The sequence below is a fragment of the Leuresthes tenuis genome, unplaced genomic scaffold, assembly GCF_036924035.1.
Source record: "Leuresthes tenuis unplaced genomic scaffold, fLeuTen1.0.hap1 SCAF_19, whole genome shotgun sequence".
NCBI lineage: Eukaryota > Metazoa > Chordata > Actinopteri > Atheriniformes > Atherinopsidae > Leuresthes > Leuresthes tenuis.
In genome coordinates this window covers 30,234,920-30,247,336 of record NW_027325373.1, presented here as the reverse complement: position 1 = coordinate 30,247,336, position 12,417 = coordinate 30,234,920, and the positions used below count along the sequence as shown (strand labels likewise).

At 38.6% G+C, this 12,417-nt stretch overlaps 1 protein-coding gene and 1 long non-coding RNA gene across 3 annotated transcripts; one reads left to right on the top strand and one right to left on the bottom strand.

The window, feature by feature from the left end:
- Window positions 1–1,239: 1,239 nt before the first annotated feature.
- On the bottom strand, window positions 1,240–6,427 carry psmb7 (proteasome 20S subunit beta 7). The gene is made up of 8 exons (XM_072372020.1): window positions 6,348–6,427; window positions 5,746–5,839; window positions 3,134–3,231; window positions 2,815–2,955; window positions 2,486–2,601; window positions 2,286–2,344; window positions 2,006–2,157; window positions 1,240–1,490 (listed from the first exon to the last, which is right to left on the bottom strand). The coding sequence occupies exons 1-8, from the start codon at window positions 6,407–6,409 to the stop codon at window positions 1,379–1,381; spliced, it is 834 nt and encodes a 277-aa protein (XP_072228121.1). The 5' UTR covers window positions 6,410–6,427; the 3' UTR covers window positions 1,240–1,378.
- A 48-nt stretch (window positions 6,428–6,475) lies between these two features.
- LOC140277117 (uncharacterized) lies at window positions 6,476–10,242 on the top strand. Of its 2 annotated transcripts, XR_011909070.1 has the most exons (5): window positions 6,476–6,561; window positions 8,255–8,349; window positions 9,117–9,154; window positions 9,559–9,641; window positions 9,976–10,242. It is a non-coding gene; the product is annotated as an uncharacterized lncRNA (long non-coding RNA). The 2 variants fall into 2 exon arrangements; XR_011909069.1 differs by having other exon boundaries at window positions 6,522–8,349.
- Window positions 10,243–12,417: the final 2,175 nt, after the last annotated feature.

The following is a 12,417-nucleotide window of genomic DNA, read 5'->3' as shown; positions in this document are numbered from 1 at the left end:
AAAAGCACTTCATAGAACATGGTTAAAATGGTGCTACCCTTGGATGAAAAGAAACTGACCAACGTTTACTGGCTCTTTTGACTAATAATCTACTGTCCCCAAATTCTCCAGATTGCTAGAACACCAAAGCAGCTACTGCCATCTACTGGTCAACATGTTTAGTGCATAGAATAATGCTACTCAGGTGAAAACAGGTGCATTTTGTTGTTAAAAGACCATTAGTGTAATCTATATAGTAGTAAAAAAAAAATAAAATGGCACAACAAACTATTACAAAAAAAAATTTGCAAACAATATAATGCACAGTTATTACGCTATTTGCATTTCAAAGGCCATGGCAATGGACCATAGCTGATGTAGAGCTCACTACTTCAATGTCTCATTAGAAGACACGCACAAAGAAACTGACTCACCATTTCTCGCTGCGACCTGTGGGTAGATTATCCAACTTCACTCACATCAAGCTCGACTACTTAAGGATAAGGGGACAAGGTTGGGGGTTTGTGGGACATGGCTGTATGAAATATTAACAAGGTAAAATATTGATTCGAAGCAGATCTATACCCGCTTTATCCGTCAATCGGGGCACGGAGCTTATCCCAGCAGTCATCGGGAGAGAGGCAGGGTCCACCCTGGACAGGTCGCCAGTCCATCACAGGGCCACACAGAGACAAACAACCACACACACTCACAATTATTCCTAAGGACAATTTTAGAGACACTCAGTGTGTTTCAATTCCGGTCCTCAGGACCCACCGCCCTGCATGTTTTCCATGTTTCCACCACACCTGATTCAAATGAATGGCTCCTTATCAGGCCACTGCAGCGCTTGATGATGAGCTGATCATTTGAATCAGGTGTGGTAGAGGAGGGAAACATGGAAAACATGCAGGGCAGTGGGTCCTGAGGACCGGAATTGAGAAACACTGCCTTAGAGTAAAGCTGCCGTCTGAATTCTCTAAAAGAGGCGTTTACCTAACTTTAACATTATACATCAACCTCTGCCTTGAGCATGCAAAGGTTACCCAGCATGATCCTGTCACTGCTATTCTTCACTGTGGAGATGGGGTTTTCAGGGTAATAAGTTTGTGCTTAGCCTTGTCAAACATACAATAAACATAAATAAAATACAATTGTGATTCCATAACATTTACCAGGAGTTGTTCATGGTGATAAGCTACTTCTTAAAATGAAAAAACTAAAGTAGTAAACCAGTATTATCATTTCAGATAGCAGATACTCTTTAGGAAGCTCTTTTATTTTCAGCCTTTGAGAATTAATAAAAACACAAATCAAGTCAAACACTTTTATTGTAAACCATGGAAAAACAACGTTTGTGTCAGGAATTCTGAGGGGGTAGAGAGGAAACATGACACGATTAGGAGGTATCCATAGTTTGGACAGACTCCTCCACCAGCTCCAGGTCCAGCGGGGTTACAGCCTTAGTCAACACAGCTGTGGTTCCCCTTTTGTACTTGTAATCACCAGTTCTGCATTATGAGGGAAAGAGGAAGATAGAACAATGACCTCCAACTGAAACCATGTATAGAGTGTATGCAGCTACATCAATGCTCTATCTAGACAATGCAGGCACCTGCACAATTTCTCTAGAAGTTTTAGTGTCTCACACATTAACCAAAATGCAGAAGCAGTTCTGTTCACTGATTTATCAGAGCCAATTTCCTTGTAGTGGATCAGTGCATTTGAACAGAAGCTTTTAGCTTCTATCAGCCATCAGTCAGGTTCTGCTGTCCTGTGCACCGATGCTAATTTGCAGTGTGACTGTTTTAACAACATGTCAGCTGCTACAGATGCATGATAGGACAGACATCAATCTTTGCAGAAACACCTGATCGCCTGGAGATGTGGCACCTTGAGAAAGACAATCCTCTGAGGGCCAAACTGATATCCAGCAGTGAATCAGTTTTCCTTATCTTAGCATGTACATGAATTGATCCAGAGTGAAACCAAACAGTTCCAGAGGTAGTACAATGGTAGTTCTCACCTGATCCCCTTCTTGTTGGCCTCATCGTGGGGCCTGATGTAGTCCACATTGCCCTTAGTTATAACACACACGTCAATGTTGCTGCCAGAGCCCAGATCATTAAAGATCCCTGCAGCAATGGCGTCACGCACCAGTCGCTTGGCTTCTTCTTCCTTTGAGGAAATGTCGACATGGAGACTCAAGTGAAAACCATCATGTCACATCAACTTATACAAGGCTATAAAAATTCTTACAGGTCTGTGTGATGTGGTGCTGTGAATTACATGAGATTTACACTCACCTCCATGTTTGGCTTGTAGCGGTCTTCAAACACAGCCATGGCAGCCAGGGACCCAGAGCCTTTAGAAAATCAACAACTGGATCATTGATCTGGCATAGCTATCTGCTCAACTCAATAAGAACACGTTATCTTCAAAGCTGTCGTCTAACAGAATGTTAGAACAGTGTAACAACAGAATCAGGATAAAGAGTGACACTGACCCATTGTGACGTAGGGCAGCTTGTCAGTGGAGCCATGAGGATAGATGCTGTAAAGATGAGGACCATTACAGTCTACTCCACCCAGAACCAAAGCAGCACCAATGTAGCCCTGATACCTGAAAACATGCACACGAAAGAGTGCTCATTTCACAAGTTGGACACTTTCTTACCACGTCATAACTAATAAAAGATTCAACTGATTTGTGGACATTAAATGAAAACACTAAATTCTACATAAAGATGATTTAGTACCATCACCTGTACAATTTCTAATTATTTTAGTTTGAGATGGTGTGTATGTTAGACACTACCACAGCACAGGGACATACCTGAAGAGCATTTGTTTGAGCATTCGGTTGGCAGTGGCCACGCGTGGCAGCCGGCCTGTGGAGAGGGAGTGCAGCTCTAGGTTGGAAGAGATGATCTGAGTGGTCATTTCTGTGTCTGCAGCTGTTCCTGCCCCGCAACAGCTGGATGAAAACACAATTGCACAGCAGTCAGAGGGTGGCAGTTAAAATCAAACATTTTATGTGTATTCAAACATAGTCAATTATTTTCATTTGAACAGAACTAATTGTATGCAGAATATTGTAAAGGCAACTTCTGATTTTTCCCTTGCAGTTTGTGCAGACACATTCTGTCACTTACTAAATGTTGGGCGAGATGTAGTGGATCTTGGAGCAGTTCTTGTCTGCCACTACCATGCCCTCAGTGGCTCTGGTGTCAGCTCCAAGGACAACACCATCCTGAACAAGGAATCCAAAAATATCATTTCAGCAAAGTGAAAGAATTATGGTGGTGATGCCATCTAAGTCACAAATTTCCTTCGGGATCAACAACGTATCCATCTCTCTCTCTAATTTTTGACCGTATCTAGCCCCAGACCGTATCAGCTCAAACCTGACTGTTGAAGAATATTGTTTTTATTTGAGAAGTCGCACTTTTTTCAGTTTTTCTTGCGACTTATAGTTAGGTGTGATTTCTATATCAATATATAAATACTTTAACGTGTTTAAATGTTAATTCATACTGACTGACATGAACCAAGGAGTAAACATTGCCATCTACAGCCGCGAGAGGACACTCTGGGCTTGTTATAACTGTCTGCTGCTCCCGTACCACTGAAAGATTCACTTTCTGAAAGACAACTGAGAAAGAAAACCCTATTCTGCAGATTAAAAAGTACAGGTAGTAAAATGTTCAGCCAGAAACGGTAATTGAGCAGCAGAAAGAAAGTTTGGAGTGAGCGAGAAACCTGTGAGGCACTGGAGGAAAGCAGAGCTTAATCTGACTGCAGTGAAGAAAACAAAGAAAGCTAATCGCTGACTGAAAGCAAGATGGCCAGAGCTGAAGGAACGAGTCCACAGGTGGGTGCTGGAACAAAGTGCTGCCAGGAGAGGCTCGTCAACGGAGCAGTTACGTCTCCACGCCCTGGTGCTTGCCAAGGAGATGAATATAAATAACTTTGCAGACGGACCTTCTTGGTATTACCGCTTCATGCAACGCAACCGCCTCTCTATCAGACCACGAACAGCAGTGTGTCAGAGACTTCCAAGCCGAGGTCGACAGTGTCAGGGAGACATTTCTAAATAAATGCGACATATGTTTTTTTTTTTCCACTTCATGACGCATTTCTGACTGGTGCGACTTATAGTCCGGAAAATACGGTACTTTTTTCTTATTTTTGTACAGCGCTGTATAGTGTTCAGCTATTAAACAAAGCACAGTCTAAACTATTGCATTCATTTAACCGTTTATTTTTCTGATAAAATGTATATGGACTAAGTGCTGTATGAGTGAATGGATGAATGTGGCATGTAGTGTAAAAGCACTTCGACTGGTCAGCTAGACTAGAAAAGCGCTATATAAATACAGTCCATTTACCATTATGAGACTTAGGTCAGGAAGTTAAGATTCAGTGAGAAAACCCAAGACTTTGTCTATTAGAATGCACAGAAGCGCAGCACTTTATGATAACCCCTCTGTCAACAAGTGTCCCTCTGAGCATTTGCTCTTAAGAACCCGTTCCCCAAACAACAGGGATGGGAACTGATAAGATTTTATTGATAATGTTACAATTAAAAATGCCTCTTTTTGATCTGGTCCAATTACCTATTTGATTAGTCACCCAATTTTCCATGAGAAAATAAGTATATTACAGAGGTTTACAGCATCAACACAACTGCTGACAAACTGAAATCCCAAATGGTAGAAACTTTTGGTTTCCCAGCAGCTAATTTTAGCTGAAGCTTCTCATTTAACGTCTAAGAAATAAGAAATGAGACTATATTGATTTAATTTGGGCTTTCTTAGTTAATGGAAAATGTGCTAACAGCACTAATATTATCAGAATTGAAAGACATTCACTGTTGTTTACAGATTATCTGTGGTGATGGAAACAGTAGCATTTGCTGCAGGTACAACCTTAATGGCACTTGCATGCTGCTTTGTTCAGGCCTTTATGCATTTACTTATTTTATATACAGTATATCAACACGGCAAAACTCCCAATAAAGCTGCTCTGATTCACAGAAGTTTTCTGCTTCTGCGGTTACGTGGATAAAAAAAATGCCTGAAATTGTTATTGAAAAGCAGCCCATGAAGACAAAGTGTCAATTCATGGTCACTCCGACAGTGTTTTAAAACTGCTATCTGGCTTCGATAAAATACTCTCTGCCTCACCTGAAAATAGGCTATATTTACATGAACTATGATTGCGTTCACAAAGCAGAAGAGCAGACAGATGTTTTGACAGAGAGGTTTCGCTCTGAAAGGCGCACTAATCACTGAGTTAACAAGACTGTGCAAAGAGCCTCACATTCAGTGCAGATTTGAAAGGACATCAAAATCTGGAACAGGTTCTTGATTCCCATTCCTATCAAACATTCACAATTTCTGCCAATGTAGCACAGACATAATTAAGGAGAAATTGTAAAAATGTGTTTAAGTAGATGGAATTAATCAGGAGAAAGGTGACATTTTACTTTCAGCAGATGGCAGTTCAAAATATTCCCTCAGCTACCATATCAACTTGTGTATGAAGTAATAGAGTGTGTCTTGATAGTCATTTACATGAGGTGGCATTGTTTATGTTAATGGAAACTTTAAAAAAGTATTCCAAAGACAGATAATCTAAAAGAAGATTTGTTCTTACAAGATCATGTTTAAAAAGACTAAATATAAAATTTAATCCAGAATAATGCAGACATTTGATCCCAACCTGTGCATGTGAGACAGTTTGCCCTCAGTCACTCACTCACCTTGAAGACAACGCCACAGATGGTAGTTCCCGTTTTTCGAGCAGCAGGCAAACTGCATCCCAATTTGTTAGCTTCACCTTCCAAAACTGCATTTCTGAAATTAAATATATTAAAATATAAGTCAAATTTAAAAACTGAATTATACATGTAACGTAAATCTTAAAACAATTTTGTCAAATATCAATTAATCTATAACCTTGTTGAACAATTGCGAAATAATAACTGTGAAATTGCCCTTTAAGAACATCCCTTTAATTCTCCAATCGGAAGCCAACTTCAGCGTCGTACCCGCGAAGGTTTTCCAGAACATATACCAAAAATACCGTGAATTGTCGCAGGCTTTATTTCGTATAATAAAACTAAAATAAACTATAAGCGTTCGGAAAAGTACTATTACGGTAAGTTCAAACGCGGGAGACAGGGGACTTAATTTTAGCCTTGAAGGAAATGCCTGAGTCATTCTATGAACGACAAGTTACCATGCTCCCTAACCATTTTTAAATCCTGTGCTCCACACAGAAATTAAATTCAAAAGGCAAAACATATAAAGTTCAATAATATCATAATTGTAATACGTTTTTCATTCACTCAAAAGCGTTTACCGTTTGCAATTTTCGAAACTGAATCCCCCGAAAGGAGGTCGGCTCATTGCTAATGTCGCCATCTTGGTGGATGAAAACTTGTGTTTCCGGGAAGTAGAGGAAGCGACCGTTGGAGATGCGTAGACCGAGTTGAAAAGCGTTCCGCGACTGAGAAAATGACGTCCAGGCCGTGTTCAAAATGTCCACTCTATACTACACTATATACTGCACTGAAGTGAGTCAGCGATTTTTTCTTTTGTAGAGCTGTTCGAAATTCTAACTGATAATTCTCAGTCATGATATAGTGCACTAATATTCGTCACGCGATGCGCAAAAATAGCGTACAGAAGATGTAGGTCCGTAGTGTTTGTTTTTTTGTTTTGTTCCATATATCAAATACAAATGTTACAACAATATTGGGAAAAGAAGCACACAGTGTAAGTGAAACAAAACGAAGAAATAACAAAGCGTAACAGTAACAAAAGAAAACTATGGGGTTTTGTTTTAATACATTTATTACAATTTAATATGTTTACATTTATATATATATAATAATTCATAAGAATAATCAATATATTGAGCAAAAATCCAAATTTCCAATTACTCCACTGTGACTTCCAATTTTATTCCATTTCTATCAATATTAAAGAAAACAGGGATTTTGTTATTAAGTCAATCTTACAAATCACACCAAGAGACTGCAACAAAGATTATCTATAATCACTGTGTCCATTACAAAATACAGTTATGTACTAAACTGAACCTATGTTCAAGTAGAGACTTTGAAATTAAGTTATTTAGATACTGGAGGCACAGGATATCCTAAAATGTTATGTTAACATTATGTTTTCAGAGTAGGTTGGCTGAGAGTACAAGAAGCTGAGTTTCTGGGTTGTTTGTGATACAGTGGACGGTAAAGAATTGCTTGAGAAATAATGGCTAATCAATCAGCAGAGGAGGAATATGAAAAGTAGTAACTAAAGGGGGGAGCATGTTTGGTATTCAGGCAGGATCCACATAAAACTGAGAGAAGCAGGCAAGTAAAACTGGGTAAGTGGTTTATTTACAATATGTATATGTGGTGGAAATTTCTGTTAACAAAGCACTTTGAGTCTGCCCCAACGTTTTCAAGGTTTATTAGGCTTCATGAAGGAGAGTAACAGTGCAAGGCTGCAACTCTGAAGAAGTCTGAACTTACATGAGTACTTATACATACAAAAGTGGAGTGTTACACAAAAGTGGGAAATGTGCATGGGACAGATAAGAATCTTACTTGATGACTTAGCCACCTCAGCTGTGCAAGCAGCTGATGCAACCAGGAAACTTCACTTATAGAAAAACTTGTGTAAATCATGTGAAAAACACAGGATGAGGCACCCATTGTTTGTAAGACAGAGAAAAACATCACCCAGCACAGGAGCAATACATTTTCCATCACATCTCCCTCCTTTTGATTACATATGTTAATATTAATCACTCAAAACAGAGAATACAAATGTAGTTGACAAATAAGTAAATACATTGTCCTTGGGAAACAGCAAATGTGTTCATTCAACAAGATTTAAAACCCATCATTAATAGAGACAATAAGCAAGTAATAAGAAAGCTATTCATCATCATTATCATAAGAATCTTCAAACACATCAGGAGCAATAATTAAAACTGTAAAAATAATAAAATATATACAAATTTTTCAGTACACCGTAGTTTTCAATTTTTAGTCTTTTTGGAAATGCTGCACTGTAACAAATTGCTGTAAATTTACTGCAGGATTTCAACAGTATTAAGAAAATGCAGTGATTTACAGTTAATATTAAAGAAAATCTGTTACATTACAGTCCATTCAGTTTTTTTTTAACAAAACTGTAATGTATTCATAAAATACAGCACTTTACCATAAAAGCATCTTAACTAACACTATCATGCAGTATTTTTGGCATTCTGGGAAGAGCATTGCCTGAGCTGCACATGTGAAGCGAGATATCTGCCATTCTTGATCCATCCCCATCTTACTAATTATTTGGTGAGTATAGCAATTTTATTTGATTGTTTTATATTATATATTTATATAATTGTTTTATTTGATTGTATTTGTTTTGTTTGCATTGATGATTACTGCATGTGCACATCATGCTATAGAAGGATTTACCAGCTAGCTAAATTTTCCAAGATAATTAATCAAACAACACAAGGAGCACATTTCAATTTCTACTAAGTTAATGTGTGTTGACGCCTGCATTTTGCCAGTGAATTCATGAAACTTTATGATAGTCTTGTAAACATTTTACCGTCTAAGTCACTTCAACAGTTGAATCAGGCTAATATTATGTAAGACTATAGTGCACACTAATTATTGTGTGTCACAGTGCAGATTCAAATACATTTATTGGATCATTTATTTATTGGGCGGCTGTAGAGGAAGAGCAGTCGCCCACCAATCGGAAGGTCGGTGGTTCGACTCTGGCCTCCCCAGGATAGATGTCGAAGCGTCCTTGGGCAAGACACTGTGTATCATTGGGGGTATGAATGTGTGTGAATGATTAGAAAGCACGTAGTTATATCCTAAGACGTGCTGTATGAGTGTGTGTGAGTGGGGTGAATGCGGCATGTAGTGAAGCGCTTTGAGTGGTCAGTTAGACTAGAAAAGCGCTATACAAGTCCATTTACCATCACAAATTAAGTACTGAACAATATTTGTTTTGCTGTGACTGTTTCTCCACCTTGTGTTGTGCAAGGGACTGTTCATTTGTATTTAGATTGATTTTTTGACACATTTCTCTGATATTGCAGATGCAGTAGATGACTTTACTGCTGCCCTACTGATCATAGTAAGTAGCACACTTGCATGTTTATCACATGACACAATTAATCAGTTATTTTTTCAGACATCAAACACTGAAAAAAGCAACTATCAGGTGAACTGACAAAATTAGCTATTTTTCCTTTCTTGTCTCACATTTGTACAACTGTAGTTTATTGTATATTGAACCACAACAGTCAAGTCTGTTCGGCTTGCAATGATGTTTTCTTGTTGGATCTGTGGACATCAGTCTAGCACCTCAGTGGCCCATTTGAGACATATGAAAATTCACAACAATTGACCTAATTTAGTACTGCAGTGTTGCAGTAACATTTCGAAAATGTGCAGGTCTAAAAGCACATATATACTATTTATCAGATTCAGTTGAACAACTTGATTTTTACACATTGAATAAACACTATAATTTTTCAGGCGTTTTGTTGGAATAAACCCTGAGAGAGGCACCAAGACTGGACGAGGCAAAGTTGTATCCAAGAAAGACTTCATTTGAGATGGTGAGATTACTCAATCCCATTAATCTATTTGTCAAGACACCTGATTGTCTCAATCTTCTAATTCTCTCTCTCTTTTCCTTCATCTCTCTCCCTGTCTGAGCTCCTATTTTCTTCTCTGTCTCTCTCTCTCTCTAATACTTATTATTTTCTCAGTTATTCTTGTTCTGCCATTTAATTCTGCGTTGTTGTGTTCTGTTTCTGAAACTACACATAAACTGTTTGGATGTTTCAGGTTGGAATGTCATTATGATAGGAAGGAATGAGGGGCACGAATGTTAATTTTGAATGCATTATAAGTTGTTTTGGAGCCGATCTCTCTCTCTCTCTGTTTTAGACACACACACACCTAGGCTGGATTGAGAAACCTGGTGTCTTTCAGTCGTAACTCTCCTGCCGATGTTCTTGGACTTCCACACTAACAGTAAAAGTTTTGTAAAATGTACTGTATAGTGATGTCCATTATATATTTTTTTTATTTGAACTGTTTTGCACAGATATATTTACCGAACTTTTAAAAAAATTTAACATTCATTCATGTAAAATGCAGTTGTTCTGTATGTGAAGGTTTTGCATGTCAACTTTACATTCAAATAAAAGGAAATAGCAGTAAGAAGCTGTGAAGCTTTTCCTCTTACATTGCAATCACAGGATTGAAAAATCTGTAGGTTTATTTTATTATTATGCCGGCTTGTTCACAAATACGAGACTTGAGAGTTCATTTGACTGATTTTTACTGCGGTCTTGTATCTTAATCTTCAAATGGCTTTCAACACAAGTATACCGTAGAACTGATAAAACACACAAATGATGTACAAACATTACGTTACTTGCCTCAACTTAAAGAAAATATAGAATTTACAAACATAGAATAACATACCACTTTGGCCTGCAAGTGGACAAACCGGTAGACTTGAAACCGCTTTTGGTCTTCGTTAATTGTTTCTTAATTGGATCAGTATCAGGTCAGGTCCGTACTACCAGTTTACCGAACCGCTTTTTTAACCGGAAGTGAAGTCACTGTCACCGTAAACTAAACTTATCAAGTTTGCTCTTTTAACTTTCACCTAATACCAATACTAATTATTAACTATATCCTCTAAACATTGCTATAAAAATATTAAACATATAAATCAAATCACTTAAAACAAACGTGTTATATGGACATTCTCTATGGCCATAACACCACAGCTACATCTAGTGGCACATAAATTCAATTCAATTCAATTCAGTTTTATTTACATAGCGCCAAATTACAACAATTGACATCTCAAGGCACTTAAATAATATAGTCCAATTCAAGCCAATTGGAATTCAGTTCATTGTAATCATAATCCAATTAAATCCAATTAATTAAATTAAAAATAATCCACTTAATTTCATTGGCTCAATAGAGAGCCAATTCAAAAAACAATATCCTAGCTAAGGAAACCAACAGATTGCACCGAAACTTGTCTTCAGTCCAATCTCCCGTCCTGAGTGTGCCTGAGGCGACTGTGGAAAGGAACGACTCCCTTTTAACAGGAAGAAACCTCTGGCAGAATCAGACTCCAGAGCAGTGGAGGAACCCGGCAGGACGGCCGGTCATCGTACACGTTGTCAAAATCTGATAAATATCTTGCCATGTTGCACAAAACTAGCAGTAGCAAACTCTGTGTGAAGTTAGCCGACTGTCACAGAGAAAGGAGTAAATAAACTGTGCTCCGGGGGCCGTGTGGATGAAGTGGTCCCAGTAGAGTGCTTGTGTAGAAATCCCTCCGTTAGCTCTCCTATAGCCGCAAGTAGCCACATAACAGCACCAATGAGCTAACAGAGTAATAGTACACATTCGTTCCTTCATTCTTCTTAAAGTAATGGTGAAATAAAGACAGATAATGCCTTATTTAGAGGCCGCATTGTCCCTGCCCTGTTTACTCCGTTATATGGATATACGCCGATCGCAAGTTTTCTAAATAGCTTTCGAAGGACGCCGCCTTTCGCCAAACTGTTCTCGGTGAGTAGATAAATGTATTTCATGCCAGAAATAAAGTCTAGGTTTAAAAAAATAACGGAGTTCCCCTTTCATCAGATGTTTGGTTTTCTTGTGTGTCTCCTCCCTGGTGTTGGTAGACAGATAAGGAAGGGTCGTCAAAAGGATCTGGGACCTTTTTACAGTGACTGGCCTGAATCCAGGAATAGGAACCAGAGTGGCTGAGTTCAAAACTTTATTTCTTTTAACAGTAATGTTTGGCATCTCAAGCAACACAGTGTCACGGTTCGTTGGAGAGGTAGGACCCAGATGCAGTTCTTTTCCAAAATCAAAAGGTTTATTTACAAAACGGGGAGCAGGAACAAAAGGCGCGGCAGAGCCGGATTATCAAAAATACTTAACATGAAAAAAAACACTAAACAAAACAAGGCTATGAAAAAACACTATGACTATGGCTATATTAAACAGGCTATGAGGCAGGTAATCAAACTTATCTTTTTCCGTGGAAGCATGAAGGGATAGTGAGGTAAGGATTCTGCAGTGACTGAAAGGAAACCAGGAAGCTAAATACTGTGAAGGGAGTGATCAGTGAATGAGGTGCAGCTGTGAACAATGAGCCAGGTGACGTGAGTGAACCGAGGTGGCAGGGGAAAAACATGGCTAGAACATAACATGATTAAACAAACTGTGACATAACATAAACTTATAGAGCAGACTGTGACACAGTGTTATACCTGAGCCATCTGGCCGTAGAAAGATGAGAGGTTTTTTCTTCAAGAAGAATGAGAGCTACGGCATGTGGGACTAGAA

Coding starts and splice junctions, on each gene's coding strand:
- psmb7 (XM_072372020.1), bottom strand. CDS start 6,409: ATGGCGACATTAGCAATGAGCCGACCTCCTTTCGGGGGATTCAGTTTC. Junction 2,956..3,133: donor TACATCTCGCCCAACATTTA/GTAAGTGACAGA, acceptor GTTTTCATCCAG/CTGTTGCGGGGCAGGAACAG. Junction 1,491..2,005: donor GCCAACAAGAAGGGGATCAG/GTGAGAACTACC, acceptor CTCATAATGCAG/AACTGGTGATTACAAGTACA.